This window comes from Hippopotamus amphibius, chromosome 1, assembly GCF_030028045.1.
Source record: "Hippopotamus amphibius kiboko isolate mHipAmp2 chromosome 1, mHipAmp2.hap2, whole genome shotgun sequence".
In the NCBI taxonomy this organism is placed as follows: domain Eukaryota; kingdom Metazoa; phylum Chordata; class Mammalia; order Artiodactyla; family Hippopotamidae; genus Hippopotamus; species Hippopotamus amphibius.
Genome location: NC_080186.1, coordinates 222,950,493 through 222,968,588, shown reverse-complemented (window position 1 = coordinate 222,968,588; position 18,096 = coordinate 222,950,493). Strand labels below are relative to the sequence as shown.

Genomic DNA, 18,096 nt, shown 5'->3' with positions numbered 1-18,096 from the left:
GGATCACTAGAAGAAAATGTCCCTGGCAGCTGTGTTTGGAGGTGCTGGTTGGGGTGGATGAGAACCAGGGTGCATGGAGCCCTGGGGTTGGACTGGGCGAGGTGCTGGGGGATTGGCTCTTTGGCTCTGTTCCCCGGGCTCAGCAGTTGTGAATCCATTTGCAAATTGACGCGAGAGGGATGGCAGGGTAGAAGCCCAAGTAAAACACGCCTGCCCCCTTATGCGGCACGTGCCCCTGGGACACTGAGGATGCACCCAGGAGTTTTCAGACAGGCCTGCTCAGCCCCTCTAACCCTTCCTCACCAGGTAGTCTTGGTCCAGTTGCTTTACTGCTTATTTACTTTCCCCATCCGAAAATGGAGTTGACAACACCTACTTCGTGGGGTTACTTTCAATGGTTTAATTAGAAGAAACAAGTTGCCTCTAGCACCTAGCGTAATACTTGTCAGAGTTGGCCCTCACATCACAGCTGCTAATGCTGTTGCTGTTGGGTTCAACATCAGACGTGAGTATTGCGCTATAAACACGGAAAAGGCCTGGCTGGAATCCTGCACGAAGATTCTAAGCAAATGCTTTGTAAAGGACCCATTCTCCCTTTTGGGGGTGATTTTACCACTTGTCTTTCTTCTCTCCATTCCATTGTTTGCAGCACACTGGTTTCCCTGGATGGGTTTGGAGCTCTAGCCAGCCCGCCCCTTGTGCTCAAGGAGGCCAGTGGAGACAGAGCCATGACTTTGAGCCTTACAGACAGCTCCCCTGCCCCAAGATCCAAGCCCGTTTTTCATTCAGCTTGTATTTCTCATCCTATTCCTTTTGTACCCCACTGAGGACAGGATGAGAAGCGTGGGTGACAACTGCTTTAAAGAGGCATTTGCAATACACATCGAGGGGGCATCTCCTGGTAGGGAGGCTGATTAGACCCTGGTGGTTGTCTTGCAAGACATCTGTGTTGCCGGGATTGTGTGAAGATTGGTTCTTCCTTCTCTCCCCCATCCGCAGTGTGCGTGTTGGTGGCAGGGTAGGGGCCTGATTCTCATGCTAGGATTTTATAACGTGTACCTTCTTCTCTTTACATGAGGGATCGTGTCATAGCTTGATGGGGCTCACTCTTCAAAATCTCTCTTTAAAATCATGAACTGAGTTGAAAACATTGTTTCACTGAATTGTGCTGTGATGCTAACTTAGCAAAAAAGAAGCCTAAAACTTAGGGATTGTGATTGATTTTCATCATACGCATTGTAAATCTATCAAACAGGTTTGCCAGTTTCTTACTTAAGAATCTGTAAGCCACAGAACCTAATTCCTACCAATGTTAAAGAGCAATCCAGTAAAATCAAATGGTAACCATTATATACTATTTAGGAAAAATGCATCTTTATTAAAACCTTACCTGCGGAGGAAATTTTGCTGTGAACACATTTTGCACCTTCTTAGAATTTTGGGGGGTTTGTAATGAGCAAGTCTGCTTTGGGCCAGTGTCCGTCCACATCCCCAGATTCAGCGTAATGGGATTTTAAGTGGCCGCATCATCAACCTTTGAAAAATGGAGGAAGTTGTGGAAAAATTAACAAGGAAAAACTGTGTCCTAGCAACTGCTGTTAGCAAAATCAAATCTCCTGCTGACACATTATGGGAAAATTTTTGGAGGTTTTGGTTATAAAATGAAAAAGATTTCTCTGACTTCTTTAGTTTTCTCTCGATAGAACTTTTTTTTTTTTTTTTTTGGTTGTTCTTAGAAACTGATTCTTACCTTTGTTGGGAGGATAATTTAACATGTTTCCCTCTGTCCTTCCCCTCCACTCCCTACCCCAAGGTGGTGCGTATGAAGTCAAACAGCATCGATTCTTCCGTTCCTTAGACTGGAACAGTTTGCTGAGACAGAAGGCAGAATTCATTCCCCAACTGGAATCCGAAGATGACACAAGTTATTTTGATAGTACGTGCATTATGTGACATAAAACATTATTTGGCCTTTAATGAAAATCAGCTCTACTTTTGTTTTTTTCTTTTTGAATAGCATGCTAGCTTCAGTTAACAGAGGACTGAAAATCCAAGATTTCCTTAAAGAGTTTAGTCTTTTTTTCTTTTTAATTAATTTATTTATTTTTGTCTGCGTTGGGTCTTCATTGCTGCGCACGGCCTTTCCCTAGTTGCAGCGAGCGGGGGCGACTCTTTGTTGCGCTGCTCGGGCTTCTCACTGCGGAGGCTTCTCTTGTGGGACACAGGCTCTAGGCACATGGGCTTCAGTAATTGCAGCACACGGGCTCAGTAGCTGTGGCTCGCAGCCTCTAGAGCAAAGGCTCAGTAGTCGTGGTGCATGGGCTTACTTGCTCTGCGGCATGTGGGATCTTCCCAGACCAGGGCGCGAACCCGTGTCCCCTGCATTGGCAGGCGGATTCTTAACCACGGCGCCACCAGGGATGCCCCAGCTCTACTTTTGGTAGTACCTTCCAGTCTTGAACCCATGAGTTCTGAAACATAACGCTGCTTTGATATAGAAACTCATAATTAAAATGTCTAAATTAAAAGCTGAAATTGTAAATAATCGGAACTGTTTCTGATCTCTCTGCAGCTCGGTCAGAGAAGTACCATCACATGGAGACCGAAGAAGAGGATGACACGAACGATGAGGACTTTACTGTGGAAATAAGGCAGTTTTCCTCTTGTTCACACAGGTTTTCTAAAGTAGGTAGAATATGGCATAAACATCGAGGTCTCTGTGGGAGAGTCTCTTGCTGGTTAGATAGTTGGTACCTTAAACAGCTGCACAGGACTGTAAAAACCACCTGCAGTGTTTTGGGGCCTGGGGTCTTTTTTTTGAGGGGGGTGGTGATGACCCCACTGTCTTGATAATCCAGAGACCCTGCCCCCATGCATGCAGGGGTGTATTTCTGTTTCACAATCCAAAGATTAGTATCCTCTTTCTTGGAAGCAGAGACTTGCGCTTATAGTCATTGTTGGAGTACCTGATACTGTTTATGTGCTGACCCTGGTCTAGCTCAGTGCCAGCCATGAAGCATCCCTTCATTTCTTTCATCTTATAATGAAGAACATTGAGCTCATTGGGTGCAGAGCCCTCTCCTAGTATCCCATGGAATACAGCTCTAGGAGAAAGCTTGGTCCTTGACATAAGCCCAGATACTTGGGGACAGGTGATTGTGGAAGGAGAAAGTCTCTTAACCGATGATAAAAAAAAAAAATGTTGTTATTATATTAAAGAGGCCAAGCTAGAATTTTGGAAATGTCAGAAGATAAAATCGATGTTGGAGAAAGATGCTTTTTTACTGGTAGTGGGAAGATTTAAAAGACAGACAAAACAAAGACATACCTGATAGTCCCGAGACAGGGCAAGGCCCTAGGAAGATGGAAATGAACCTAGAGGGCACCCTCCCTTCCTTTTGCTATTTTCTGTAGCGATGTATTTTCTGTTGCCATGGCATTTTGCGTGGTTATTATGTAGCTTTTCTATAGCATTGAGTGATTTTAAAGTGTTCCGTACCTTTTTCTAAGTGACTACCCAGAGTGCATCTGCAAATTGGCCAGCACTGCCCTCCCTGTTTATAGGAAGGACGTGGAGAGGTAGGGATTTCCCTGGAGGGGATGCACAGGTCTGGCCCAGAGCCAGGACAGAAGCTTTGATAATACAGAGCTCAGGCTTTCCCAGTACCTGTTCTCTGGACCATCGAAACCAGCCCCTAAGCTGTTCCCTTCCTGCTGTCTCCTGTTCTTTAGGCACCTTCCTCCTAATCCCAGGAGATTATAGGAGGTCTAAGGGCCATTCCTGTGACAGCAGCAAGCGGCTGGGATTAGGCAGTAGGGAGTGCTTCCTGGGCTAGGCTCTCAGCTCCCTATTTTAGCTTCCATTTTGCCTGTGGTACGGCAGAGATCTCAGTTTGCCTCATCTATGATCCCCTTCAGAAATCCCAGTACCAACCTATCAAACTGCCTGTCTGTATGTGTGATTTATAAGCCAAACACATACCTCTGACTCCTAACCAAATATGCACTGCATCCCGCCACCCCCCCGCCCCCGCCCCGGCATGTCTCGAAACAGGTAATTTATTCTCCTCTTCGCCCTTGATTCCAATTCATTTTTCTCCTTCCCGCCCCTGACTGGAGGCCATTAAATCTTTTTTCTCTGTGATTTTCTTTTTCTGATTGACTTCATGGTTAAAAAGTAATCTAACATGTGCATTGATCCCAGGCCCAGAAACCCCGATGCATCTGTGGAATTTATTTGCAGATTCAAAGTCCATGGTGAGATACGATGAGATGGTGATGAGTTTGTAGCTCCCCACTCTGAAAGCAAAAAGTGGTACATTGACCACTCACCTCAGGACTCAAGTAAACAGCATTGGAAAGTACCTTCTGAATACACGGTCCCAATTCAAACTTCAGTCGTTTTCTCAGGCTTTTCTCCCAGGATTTGGCTTTTGGTTTTTGTTTTTTGGTTTTTTTTTACAATCCCTTTCAAGAAGATATTAATAAGCACTGACTATTTGCCTTGCAGGTGTTCAGCAGCATAGATCGAGGTACTCAGAATTCAGGAGAAGAGAAGGAAGACCCTGGGGACAAAACCAAAAGCACAACTTTGCCATCCACGGAAACATTAAGCTGGAGTTCAGAGTATTCTGAAATGTATGTGAAATGCCTGTTAAGAAACATCATAAGCAGTAGCTACTAGGGCAGAGGTTCTTAAACGTGAGTGTGCATCCGAATCTCCTGGAGGGCTTGTACAAACAGATTGCTGACCCAGGAGACCAGGGATGGGGGCTGAGAATGTGCATTTCTAACGAGTTCCCTGGGGATGCAGATGCTGCGGGTCTGGGTACCACACGTTAAGAATCACTGCCCTGACGTGTCTTGGTTAGGCTATCTCAGTTCCATTTTTACCTGATTTCTTCCAAAATTCACCTTGAACAGTTTCCTAATATGTATAGATACATACCTTTGTTTTTGCTTTCAATTAAGGCAACAGTTATCCACATCCAACTCTTCGGATACTGAAAGCAACAGACATAAACTCGGTTCTGGCCTGCTTCCCAAACTGGCTATTTCAGCAGAGGCAGAACAAGATGAGGCTGCTCCCCACCCTAGAGAGCTGCATGAAGAGCCGGAAAAGCCAGCCCTTCCCCCTGCAGAGAGTGCTCAGGAGGAGCCTGAGGTCACCACCCCGGCCAGCACCATCAGCAGCTCCACCCTGTCAGGTAAGGCCCTGGGCGTGGCCCCTGCCATCCAGGCATCACCCACCACATTGAGAAGTGACTGCTGGTGCTCAGAATCCCAGGCCTGGCCTAGCTAGGCAGGGATAATGGGCATTTTGTGCTACTAGACTCTCTCCATGGCCCCACTTCTTGAGCTTGGACGATGGGCTCCTCAGAAGTGAGATCAGATGTCTCAGACCCCTCCTTAGTGCATGGCCATATAGCAAGTCCTCTTGCTTCACCTGTAGCCTTCACATCCTCTGCTGAGTTTCAGTGGCATCCTTTGATGGCTGTCAGAACGCAGTAGGGGGGCATGTTCTATGTTGTGGATACAAAGGCATGTCTTGTGGAGGTGCATCTAACTCAAAGTTATAAGTAAGCAACCCCATTAAATAGTCAAATGGTCAAAATTACCCTCAACAGTGTCTTTTAAGTCACCAACCATAAGGTACGGTATAAGCCGGTTTTCCCTCTAGTGTTGAAATGGGTGTTGTTTCTTGGAAGGAGCTGGTTTTTGTTATGGGACCACATTATACCCAATAACCCAACAGTCCCCACATGAGACCCTCTGTCAGTGCAGCAAGATGCTTATTCTCTGGGGTTCGCAGATGGAGAGGGGAGCAGGGAGCCAGAAATACCAACACAGTTCAAGTCGGTATCTCGTATGCCTGTGAAACAACTCCTCTGCGTACAGGTTGCCTTTCCAGTCTCTGGGTAGCTGGCGCAGGTACTCCGAAGGCATCTTTGGGTATGTGGGAGGCAGTCCAGGGACTTGGGCCTTTCCTAGGAGAGCGCCTTGTGACGTCACTTTTGTGTGAAGTAAACCTTCCTGACAACAGGAACAGTGTCTCCACAGATTTTTTAAATGCCTAATGTATCGTGGGGCCCTGGGGCCCTTAATCACGGAGGTGTCTTCATTACATGATCAGACTTGTGCTTCCCTCAGAGCAAGCCCTTGAAGTGCATTTCAAGTGTTATTTGGTTTGTAAAAAATTTATGCACAGCATATCCTTCTACAGAGCAATGTGTGTTTATGCTTAAAAAAGTAAAATAAAAACATGGCTTAAGTTTGTTATAATACATGTTTTCATTAAGCCATATCCAGTATGCTATATTGATAAGCATAAATGATTCCAAGATTTTTTCATGAACATTTTTTTAACTAACTGAATATTCATGGTGTAATTTTTGTGTTTTGTTTTGAATCATTTCAAAATAACAAATTTTACAGGCTGGGTTTATTTCTGCCTCACTAAAAAGTCTGATTCTGTGGAGCTTCCCGTGAGCTTATAGATGGTCATGGAGAAACATGCCATTGTGGTTTTTCCTTCTCTCTCTTCACCTCAGTTCTGTTTCCCTGTAGGATAATTCCTCTTGTCCTAACTCTAGAGCCAAGAGAGGAGCAATGAAGTAGTGTAGACACAAGCTAGTAGTCTAAGATTCCTGACCATTTTTTGTAGGTATGTCAAGTGTTTTATATTTCTGGTACTAAGTTCTCATCGGTTTCTTAGTTTATTTTTTCACTCTGAATAAAGTTACCTCCCTGTCACATTTATTCTTCATATGATGAACTGTTTATGGTCTCTTGGTCTCTTCCGCCTGCTCACTATCAGAAAGGTAGCAGGTAGAGGCAGGGGAATGGTGTCTAACCATTTGATTGATTACTTTCATAATTAAAAAAAAAAATCTATGTCCTGCCGTGCATTTTGATTAATAGAGTCAAACCACCTTTCTCTCTGTCTCCCCCCATTCACACACTAAAAATGATCAGAGACCTTGGGGGCTGCAGAGAATAGAGAGATGAGCTGATGTGCTCAGAGCCAGGAGTAATTAGGGAATCTGAAAACCGTGACTGCAGTAAAATTAAATTTGTTGATTTTTATATTGCTCCACCATCAAAAAGAAGGAACCCTTGACATTTACAGAACATTAAGGTGACATTATCCACCACTGGCAGAAAAGAAACACACGTTTACATACAGTGCTGTGAAATGAGATGGCGGGATGAGATGGCGGAGGCAAGAGGCAAGGATGATAAAAGAGAAGGTTGTATATTCACACTCTGGCATTTAGGGAAGCACAGTTTTATACCTGTTTCTTTGTTCATGACTGCAGTGTATTTGAATCAGTGAAAAGTAAAAGTCAGGAAGTTTTAGGGGTAGTGCTCAAATGCATCCAACAAATTATTCATTGTGAAGATTCAGCTTTTCAGTTTATACTTGTCAGTGATCCCATCCAAGCCAAATTAGAAAGGAGAGAGGGAGTGTGTAACTCCCCAAAGTAAGCTTAAGTTTCTTGAGATGAGATTTTTTGACTTGTGAAACAGTTCTTGTCAAGTCCCTCAGCAGCTGATTTCTTTATTTAGAGTGAATAGAGTAGATACACTATTATGTGGGATTGAGTTTGGCATATAGCAGTAAAAGATGGTTGATGTTTACCTTAAGATTGTCTTCCTTAGTAAGTCAGATGGGTGTTACATGGAAGTCTGTGAATCTTCTCCTGTACCTACAGCACAGTAGGTGGCCACGAGCTGTGCTATGCCCAAGCCCACTGTCCCAAGTGCTAGGCTTCCCTTAGCTTGGACCCCACCTGTGGGGTCTGTGCCACCTCTCCGAACAAGGACCAAACTTCAGCTGTGCGGTCGAGTGATGTGTATATAGCACTGTAACAGAAATGTTAGTTAAGTCTAATTAAGCCTCTTTTCTAGGCAAAGGATGTCACGGTCAGCACTTTAAAATGTGCTGGCTGGTCTTTCAAAGGCTCATTTATAATGCTATTAAATTCTCTATGTGGATTGTATATCTTAATGTGGTCATAGTGTTGAAGATTTTTGAAGCACAGAGGGCTTATAGCATTTAGAAGAAAAAAGGAGATAAGCATTGTTTTTTCTGGACAAAGATGTATTATCAGTGATTAAAAAAAAAGAGAGAAAAAGAAAAAACAGAAAACTGATAGCCTGTGAAAGAATAAATAGGAGAAACAAACAGAGATGGTCATTTGACTTTTCTCAACATGTCACTTCTGACAAGAATAAAGAACTTTCTTTACTCTGGGCATGTGCAGTTACCAGACTGGTGTCAGTGATTTTCCATTTCTACATCCTTCTACATGGTTACATATCCTCTTATGTTCCTCTGCTGTTGGAAGTCCTAATTTTTTTAACTTAAAAAAAAAAACCCTCCAGTTTATATTGAGGGTTAATAAAATTAAAAATAAAGAAGGCGTGATGGCTGGCTTAGAGAGGGGTGGATCTTCTCACTAGTCCAGTAACTTCAGGGCAGATCAGCTTGTGGCACTGTCTAGACTAAAGGCAAGAAGATGTAGCGAGCTATTGGGTACCATAGTGAAGCATACCCTTTGTCTTTTCCTGTGAAGTTTACAAGGAGCTTAGAGTGAAAGCAGGTATGGGAAGTCAAAGGCGACACCTTAGGCGCTTTTTTGTAAGTTACATACCCAAGCCTAGTGTGAGATGTGTCCTAGAAAGATGGTAGGAGACGACACGGGCATAAGTCTCCGGTGAAGTGATTAAATGATGTCCAGATAGCAAAACCCAGTATTAATAGCATTGCCAATGATAATTGTTAGTATCATAGGATGATCATAGTATACGGTGGGCGGCCATGGGGTTCACAAGGGGATGTTTGGTTCATGACCTTTCATGGTGGGGTCGGGGGGAAGAGTTGTCTCTACTAAGTTTGTAAAAGACAGATTCTAAAAAGTAATTATTTTCCTGGTTAAATGGAGTCAACTGAGAATTAGCGAACTTGTGTACGAGTAGAATGAAATCTGAACAGACACCTCTTTCATCCTTCCTCCTCCGCGGCACTTTTCTCAAACCAGTCACGTGATTTTCATGTTTGCCTGACACCACGTGGACTCATGAACCACGTGGGCATCTGTTTCCCAGCGTTTGTCCTTCCCTCTCTCTCTCTCCCCCCCTCCCCATCTCTCCTATTTTCCTGAACGTGTTTATCCCTTCTTCTTTGTACAGTTGGCAGTTTTTCAGAGCATTTGGATCAGATAAACGGACGAAGCGAGTGTGTGGACAGCACAGATAATTCCTCAAAGCCCTCCAGTGAACCCGCTTCTCACATTGCTCAGCAGCGATTAGAAAGCACAGAGAAAAAGAAAATCTCGGGGAAAGTCACAAAGTCCCTTTCTGCCAGTGCTCTGTCCCTCATGATCCCAGGAGGTAGAGAGACATCTACTCGCATGAAATTGTGTGATTTGTGCATGTGCTGCCCCTGCCCCCAATTGGGAATGCTGATTGGGATGCAAGCTGGCATGAAGCAGTAAACGGGTGGTGTCTTGGCACAGCCCTGCAGGGTGCCTCCCCGCAGGACCTCCGGAACTCCTAGGGGCATACGCGGTTTATTCCTTCTCGCGTCTTTCTGCAGCAGGAGATGAGGCAGGCTGCCTTCCCACAAAGGCTTATTTCTTTTATTTGTTTTCTTTCCTTTTCTCCCCCCTCCCAAGTTAAGTGATAAATTCCCCTCTTCTGGATCATTTTTCTTCCCTAGACTATGCATCATTTATATCCTTTACGAAGCTGTTTACAGCATCTGTGTTGTAAAGCTAAGTATAGTTTTTTCATGTCATTAATGAGGAAATCGACACAGAGAACATAAGTGTTTCATTTCTGGGAGTGCAGAGCATCATAGACAGCACTGAAACGACAAGTTTTGCCAGCCCTGTCTGTTGGGTTATGCTTCCTCCTACTGGTAGTCAAATCCATTTTTGCCCTGTATTTAAAAAAAAGGCGGGGGGGGGGGGGGCGCTTAATTATGGTTTCATTGAATTGCAGTATTTTTCCACAACCTAGTTTTGCCTCTACTAATCGCAGAGTCTGTAGTAGTTTTACTGGCTGAGGTGAAAATATACACCCTGGTGGTTGTGACTTATCGCTCCAATGACAGTAAGAGAGGGGAAGTGGCAGTTGCATTATATTGCAGACGGCTTGCAGTTGGAAGAATACAGACCATGCATAAAAGGGATTGTTTACATGGTTGAAATTTCAAATTCATGCAGAAAGAAATTAGGTATAAACAAATGCCCGCTGGGGGCCAGTGCTCACTGTAGCATATTCTGTTTTCTGGGAGATGTCCATGTAGCACCATAAAACAAACACCTATCTCCCTAATTTGAATGGGAAGGCAATAGCCTCTGTGCAGCTGCCGTCGGGAAGGTGAGTGGGATGTAGTCCAGTCCACTTTGAGAGGTGGTGAGAAAGCCTACATCTTGGTGAACATAGGTCCGTTATTCAGTTTGGAAAGATAAGGGAAAATGTATCACGGTAAAGGGTCGGCGGGCCTGGCTCTGTTAGCAGTGTGGATCTGTGGATCCACTCTGTCCTCTTCCTGCCTCTGCATGTGTTCAAGTTCCCTGCCCACCAGTGTGCCTGTGTTCACCTGGCCTTTGGATGAGACAGAAGGTAGCCAGAAAAAAGGGTCAGGATGCCACATGAAGTCAGAAAGTAAAGGAGCTAATTGTTCTCCTTTAGGAGACATAAGAATTAGAGCAAAATGCAGTCTGGATATGTTCAGCTTGCTGTGGCCACGATGTTACTCACAGCACCTCCAGGAGTCTTCAGTAGCGCTGGCCCTTTGTAGCCTGCCCTGACTGAGCTCACGTTTAAACCTCAGCATCTTTTTGTAGATTATTCTTTTACACACACACACACACATACACACACACAATTTCATGTGCCCAGTTAGGATCTGTTTAGATTCACATAGATGAAACAGTGATAAGAACTGTAAATTAAAAGTGCGTTTGTTCATAAAACAAGGAAAACAGAATAGGATTGGTGTTAAAGAGTAAGAAGTGAGTTTTTCTTAAAATTTCTCTATCCCACCTGCATTATCCTCTCAGCAACCTTACCAGAATTACAAGTAATATATGAAGAGAAGCAGTTCTAATCATAGTAATAAAGAATGATTCCTTTATAGAGAAGTTGACATTACAGTGTTTTCTTGATCAAAATTATTTCATCAGTACTAGTTCAATAGTATTATAAAAAATACAGGTAAATTGATGAATTGCTTTCCTAGCCAGGCATATTTGAAGAGGACCATGTTAAAGTTATTTAGGGCAAGATTTGGAGCCTGAGTATCACTCACTATAGTCCATAGAGCCTTCTTTGTGTGAGGGTATACTTGAAATTTACGCATCTATGATTCGTTTCTTTAATTAAAAGAAAATGTATTTAAAAATCACAGTCAGATAGCCGTGAAGTTTTGTGTGGTTTTTAATTAGTGTAAAAAACTCAGAAATTATAACTTTAGAATATTAGTTTAAAAGTTAGTTTAAAAAGAGACACTTCTGAAATTTCCTTGACAGGCTTCTGTTTTGAAATCCATGCTAGTTACCAGTATAAATATTTTTATATTATTTCTTCTTTATGAGAAAGGAATGGATGTGTTTTGTGACTGCGCTCCCAATCCCGGGAGGGCTACTGGGAGGGCCAGCTGCCAGCCATTTGTGGGACCGGGACGAGCTCTGATGGCTGGCTTCTTTGTTGCAGATATGTTTGCCGTTTCTCCCCTGGGAAGTCCCATGTCTCCCCATTCTCTGTCCTCGGACCCTTCTTCCTCAAGGGATTCCTCTCCCAGCCGAGATTCTTCAGGAGCTTCTGCCAGTCCACATCAGCCCATCGTGATCCACAGTTCAGGGAAGAACTATGGTTTCACCATCCGAGCCATCCGGGTGTACGTGGGAGACAGCGACATTTACACAGTGCATCATATCATTTGGGTAAGACCAACAGTCTCTCTTTCTGGTTAGTTTTCATTCCCAGCCGGACAGGAGAGTGAATATGTCAGCTGAGGCGTAGTTCACAGCGAATGTTTTTTCTGTTAAGGTGGCATTTGGGACCTATTTCAGACACTTGCCCTTTATCTATGTAGTGGGATTGAACTTAGCAAAAGTTAATTCTTTCTCATATTTAACTATCTGATTATCCACCCTGCATACCAAGCTGATAGAAATAGTCAAAGATCGCCCTACTTTTATCCTTCTTTCATTCTTTTCTTAGTTTTTTTCCCCTGGCCTTCCTTTTTTTTTCAAAGTACTTTCTCAGATTACCTGAAACTGTTTAAGAATCCATAGGAATTACCCCATTTCAGGATGATGACAGAAGAAGAATAGTCAACCATGTCTTACTGGTTTCCTCCTAGGAGCTCAAGATCATTTGCTGATTAGCTCGGAACACTGAGCCACAAGAAACAGTAGGTGTCAGGGTTGTCATTTGTTTGCTTACTGATATATGCTCTCCTCTTGGACTTTAGAATGTAGAAGAAGGAAGTCCAGCTTGCCAGGCAGGACTAAAGGCTGGCGATCTGATCACGCACATCAACGGAGAACCAGTGCATGGACTCGTCCACACAGAGGTTATAGAGCTCCTGCTAAAGGTACTATCTTTTCGATGTCATGGCCATCCAGATGAAGCAGGTAGCCGGAAAGAACTAGCACCAAGAATTCTTTACTCAAATTCTAGAGTTCTCCTATGCGGCACATCCGTACACACTCAGTCTCATTGCTGAGAGAATATTCAGTAGTCTGTTTAATGTAAAGGCAAAAATAACATGAATTTTTTGGTTTTTTATCATGAAATACACATTCGTATATCTGCACAGTCACTTCCTAATTTAATTTTGCTTCTTATCCTAAATTACAAATAGAGTTCTCTTTGTTTTACATATCACACATAGTAAAATCTGCTTGGAAATCGTCCATCCTAAATGCGATTTTCTTCAGTACATGTTATTCTCTATAGCAGAAGACAAAATGGTGTTAAACTGTGAGGTCAGCTCTGAAGGTTGAGTCTGAGAGCTGGGTTTCCTTTGAAAGGTAGAACTGTGAATATATAACATACGCTATAAATGATAGAAATAGGTGGTAATGGAAGAAGGGATTATAGCAGTCATTAGGCCTTTATCCCCCTCATACAAAGGAAGTAGAATGTAGATCAGTCTCTACTTGGAATGTAAGCTGATTCAAGCCAGTGGAGTAGGAAGATCACAAGAAGCGTGAATATGATGGAGAGAGACAGTCATTTCCTTTGGATTATTTGCTCTGCCACCTGCTGACTACAGGATATAAAGTTATAGCTCCAAATATGGATCTGGTTAAAACAAAGCCAAATTTGAGTTTGATTTTAAGTTTCTTCAAGGAAAGAAGACTATCTGTGGTCAAAAATACAGTCTTTAATTGTAGGATTATTTTATTTTTTATTTTTTTTAAGATTTATTTATTATTGTATTTATTAATTTATTTTTGGTTGTGTTGGGTCTTCGTTGCTGTGCGTGGGCTTTCTCTAGCTGTGAAGAGCGCAGGCTCCGTAGTTGTGGCGCACGGGTTTAGTTGCTCCGTGACGTGTGGGATCTTCCCGGCCCAGGGATCAAACCCGTGTCCCCTGCATTGGCAGGTGGGTTCTTAAGCACTGCGCCACCAGGGAAGTCCGTGTAGGATTATTTTACAAGTCAACAGATTTATGGATGACCTCTTGCTGCATGAGCACAGGGAGGGGCTTTGAGGGGTTATCAGAGAGGCGTGAGCCACAGCCTCAGATAACCTGTAGCCTCTTGAGAGGTAAAGCATAAACACACACGTGTCATCTAAATAATGTACATTCTGGCTGTTTCTACAGCACTTGCTCTGAGGCAGGTGCCATGGTAGATGTTGGTAACAGAGGAAGGTATGGTCCTTGCCCTCGAGGACTGTGGGAGATGTAGGAGATGTCTGCAAGCAGATAAAGTTTAACTTGACTAGACGGGGCCATTGCGGGGGAGGAATCCCGTACTTTTGGAGAGAACATTCTGTGACTGAGGAGGGTCATCACAGAGAAGTGACACTGCATTGGAACTTGAAAGAAAATTAGGAATTTGGGAGGTAGTGCAGGTAGGTGGGTGCATAAAGCCTTTGAAAAGTAAGTGCAGTTAAATGACTCTTCTCCTTCCTTCTTTCATCCCCCAGACAACACAACTCTATTCTTCAAGAGATTCAGGGTCTGGCCTAGGTTCCTGGAAGAGTAATAGCATGTATATTCAAAGGTCCATTGTGAAGTGGCAGACTGTAGGAAAGTTATTGCTGTTGATCAGCTCACAGCATTAATGAAATTTTGGTCTTGGCCTCAGGCCCCCCTGGGAGTAGGGGCCTGGCTTTGGTATCCTCCATACCTGTAGGTGATTCCCCTAACTCTAGTCACCTTTCTCACAAACGTATACTGATCACTGCGGGGATAGGACTGAATATTGAGAGAACATTGCAGAGCCATAGGCAGTGTGGGGAATCAGCCATGGTCGTGCTGAACACGTGGAAATCTGACAGCAGCCCTGCAGGAGGGCTGTGGAGCTACTATTAAAGCTTCCCACGTCATCCCAGCATTTACCTGGTGCTGGTATGCAGCTGGGTACTCAATAAATGTTTGTGGAGTTGAGGTGAACCGTGGGGTTCTCCCTTGCTTGCAGTCTGAAAGTTACTATGGGAGGAGCCAAGATACTGCTTGTATCGTGTCGTGATGTACATGCCGTTCAGTGTGGGAGTAAAACCTTGAGATGGCTGGAGTTCCTCTACACTTTGCAGTGTGCCTGCTGAGTAGAAACAAATATCGTTTCTGGCACCTACGTGGGTAAGACTTGAGTTTTTTCATTTCATTCACCATCTAATTCTGTTCATGCTCTTTGTCCAACTGGCATGGAACAACTCTCTCATAGTAAGGGCCCCCAAAAATGGAAGGCAGAGCAGGATTGTGGACTTTGAGATCCCTTGGCTGTGAAAGTCACCTGAAAGGACCTCAGACTCCCCAAGATAAAATTCAAGAAGAGATCAAAGATTCATGGTCTGACCAGTCACGTCTCTCACAGCCTAGTCCTGTGGTCCAGGGATGCCCCATTGCTGGCTCACATTGACCCATTGTGAGTAAGGGCCCAGGGGAGTTGTTCGGGGTTTTTTCCCCTCTGTCTACTATGTTCAATATATAAGCCTTTCCAGTGGGTTAGGGACCACATAGATAGGCAGACAGGTGCTTATCTCTCTTAAATGCTCCTTAAACTTTTCTAAGAGCTCGCTTTTGTTTCGGTAATAAATCTGTGTTTTATATGTGAGCGTCTTTTAGTTGTTATTCATCTGACTAGCACTTTTCCAAGTTTGGCATCAGCAGTTAAAAGAAGGTCAAGTGGATTTTAAGCAGTAATATGTTCAGCCTCCTCCATTCTTTGTAGCAGTATTGTGCTATATGCATCTTAGCTCCTCGCACTATGTATCTTCATATTAGTTCTTGTATCGCTGATAAAATCAGAAGAATAGTAAGCTGAAATATATATATATATCTTTAGAAAATATGCATTTGTTTATTTTACTGAGACATATGTGATCACCTTCATACTTTATTTTATAAAACATTTTAATATGATTCTGGATTTTAAAACGTCTCTTCCTGCTTCTATGAAATCTGAAAGTACATTTCTCCTAAAGGTCTCTAGCAAGGTCTCTGGGTAGATTCATTCGATCCCATTTTTAACATTTTGTCCCGTCTGGTTACCGAGTGCCTTCGTTCCTGGGTCTGGTTGACATGTGTCTGTGCAGTGGCACAAACATGCCGTGACAGAGAGCTTTGGCACCCTCTGGAGCCGTGGCAGGCTCTGTCTCAGAGCCAAGCAGAGGATTCTGCCTCTGGTTCACAAAGAAAGCACTCAAGAGGAGCAATCCATGTCACGAAACAAAGTGGATACAGGGGATTTAATTATCTTCCCAGGGAACTGTGTAATCATGCAGCTTTCTCCTAAATGTGAATAGCGATTCTTGGACAAGAGTGTAAAGTGACCAGTACCAGCCCTGGGCTCCCTGATGGCTCCATCACTGGTGGACCATCAGGGTAGTAGCTGTATTTCAGTATTCTCAGATGCTGTTCACACCATGTTTGGTACTTGCAAACTACTTCAGAAAGTCTTATGGCATCCTTAGAAAAAGGTGGAAGATCCATTACATAGGGTTGCGTGTATATTTAGAAATACATGTGCAATACTTATTTATCTTTTAGATTGTGAACATAATAAGCATATTGCATGTGTCATGGCTTCAGCTTTGGTCTCACTTACCCTCACAACTTCAAAATGAGCCTGCTATGGAAGCACTAACTTAACATGCATAAGGAAATAGAAAGTCATGGTCATCTGGTTCAGTTCCCCACAGCTCTGTGAGTCCCTGAAAATGTGCTCCATCAGCGTTGCCTCAGCCCTCTCCTGCCACAAGGAGGTAATCACCTCCATCCAGCTTGCAAGTAGCTTGCTAATAGAACTTTGTCAAAGCACTGAAATCTCTCTCCAGTCACTGTAGTGGGGGATGGAGGCCACATGGACCCAGTCATATGCCCTGCTCACATGATTACCTGCCCAGTGTAGCCTCTCTAATCCAGACAACTCTCTGTTCACCCAGGTGCTTTCTTAGGACAGCATTCGTTTAAATCCCCAATTGTAAGAGAAGCCCTAAAATATCACCAGCCCCTGCCTCAAAATTTCCTTTCCCTGAACTCTGGAGAACCCCTGGATACTAAAATGGGGACCATCAAATAGCATCATTATTACCATCCTCACATATTAGCTGGGTCCCCAAAATGTGCAGAGTTGTGCAAGGTACCAAAGGGCCCCACAACAAATGAGACATATATGAATAATAGGTAATCGAGGGCACGTCATGTGAGTAAGCTCAGGTAATCCTCATACCCCGTGCTTAGGTGCTAGAAATATAAATGTCCCCATTTTACAGAAGAAGAAGCTAAAGCAGGGAGAAGTTAGCAAAGCAGCCAAGGGTATCTGCTAGGAAAGAGCAGAAAAGAATTTGCATCCTGGCAATGCAGCTCCATAGCCTGTGCTTTCAACCAGCACACCGCTGCGCTCTGTGCAGGAAGTCTTCTGGTTGCTGGTGACTTACAGTCCAATGTTCACAGGGGAAACAGTAGCAATATTAGGCTACAGTCAGAGTGTCTGATGAAAGGAACAGACTGTAAATATGGCCCAAGTTCTGAAGGAGAGAGAGCTTTCCACCAGGGTGGGGAGGGATGAAGCATTGGGGGTTTTCTGTGCAGGGCTGTGGAGGATGGGTGGACATTTAGTGTATGGGAAGGGGATGCAGGACGCTGTAGGCAAAATACAGAAGATGCTTAAAAACACAAGGACAGGAAGCACAAAGTGCTTGAGGTGCATGAGTAAACCAGCGTGGCTGGAGCCTGAGTTCATAGCATCTGGGATGAAGTGTGCAAGATGGCTGGTTCACGGAGGGTGTGACTCAGGGCAAGGACACAGGTGTGCAGGAAGAGTGCCATTCCTCATGTGCGTTTGCAGGGAAAGAAATGTAAAAACAGTCTAGTTCAATGAGATACCCAAGGCCCAACTGATAAACTAAAGTGGAGTCAGATAGAGAGGAGAGACTGGATAGCCTGACTTCTGTTTTATGTTCAGTTCAGCCAGCTTAAAATAATTTCCCTCCCACTGTACACTAATCACGCAGTAGCTTAAAGTAAAACTTAACTAATAGAACATTTAACAGTCTTCTGGCCCCGTTGTGTTGTTGTTATTTTTTAAAACAGTGCCACAGAATTTCTCTAATAAAAGATTGTTCCTCCTTCAAAAGAATTTGTTCAGGTCAGTGCACCCAGTAAAACACATTGCGCCGAGTTCTGGCAGCACTTGCTATAGCTGATGGATCCACCAGGTGGCAGGCTTCACAATTCTCACCTATTCTCTGTGAAATCAGAATATTTTTCAGTCATTTACTTACCATTTTTGTAATCATTAATGTTTGCACTCTGCATTTTTTGTGTCTGTATTTCCCCTTAGGGAAGTTATCTCTTTGTGTATTTCCATCAGTCCAGTGAACTGTCCTCTGGAACAGCTAT

General features: G+C 43.7%; 1 protein-coding gene across 14 annotated transcripts in view; it reads left to right on the top strand.

Moving 5' to 3' along the window:
- MAST4 (microtubule associated serine/threonine kinase family member 4) overlaps positions 1-18,096 on the top strand; it is a 554,707-nt gene that overhangs the window by 521,681 nt on the left and 14,930 nt on the right. For 11 of the 14 annotated variants that reach the window (XM_057742007.1, XM_057742123.1, XM_057742017.1 and 8 more), the window contains 7 exons: positions 1,814-1,936; positions 2,573-2,685; positions 4,511-4,638; positions 4,972-5,207; positions 9,196-9,396; positions 11,728-11,957; positions 12,491-12,613. In XM_057742007.1, coding sequence (XP_057597990.1) covers positions 1,814-1,936; positions 2,573-2,685; positions 4,511-4,638; positions 4,972-5,207; positions 9,196-9,396; positions 11,728-11,957; positions 12,491-12,613 — 1,154 coding nt within the window. The remainder of the gene's footprint in view (positions 1-1,813; positions 1,937-2,572; positions 2,686-4,510; positions 4,639-4,971; positions 5,208-9,195; positions 9,397-11,727; positions 11,958-12,490; positions 12,614-18,096) is intronic. The other 3 variants (XM_057742046.1, XM_057742026.1, XM_057742063.1) reach the window with 1 other exon arrangement.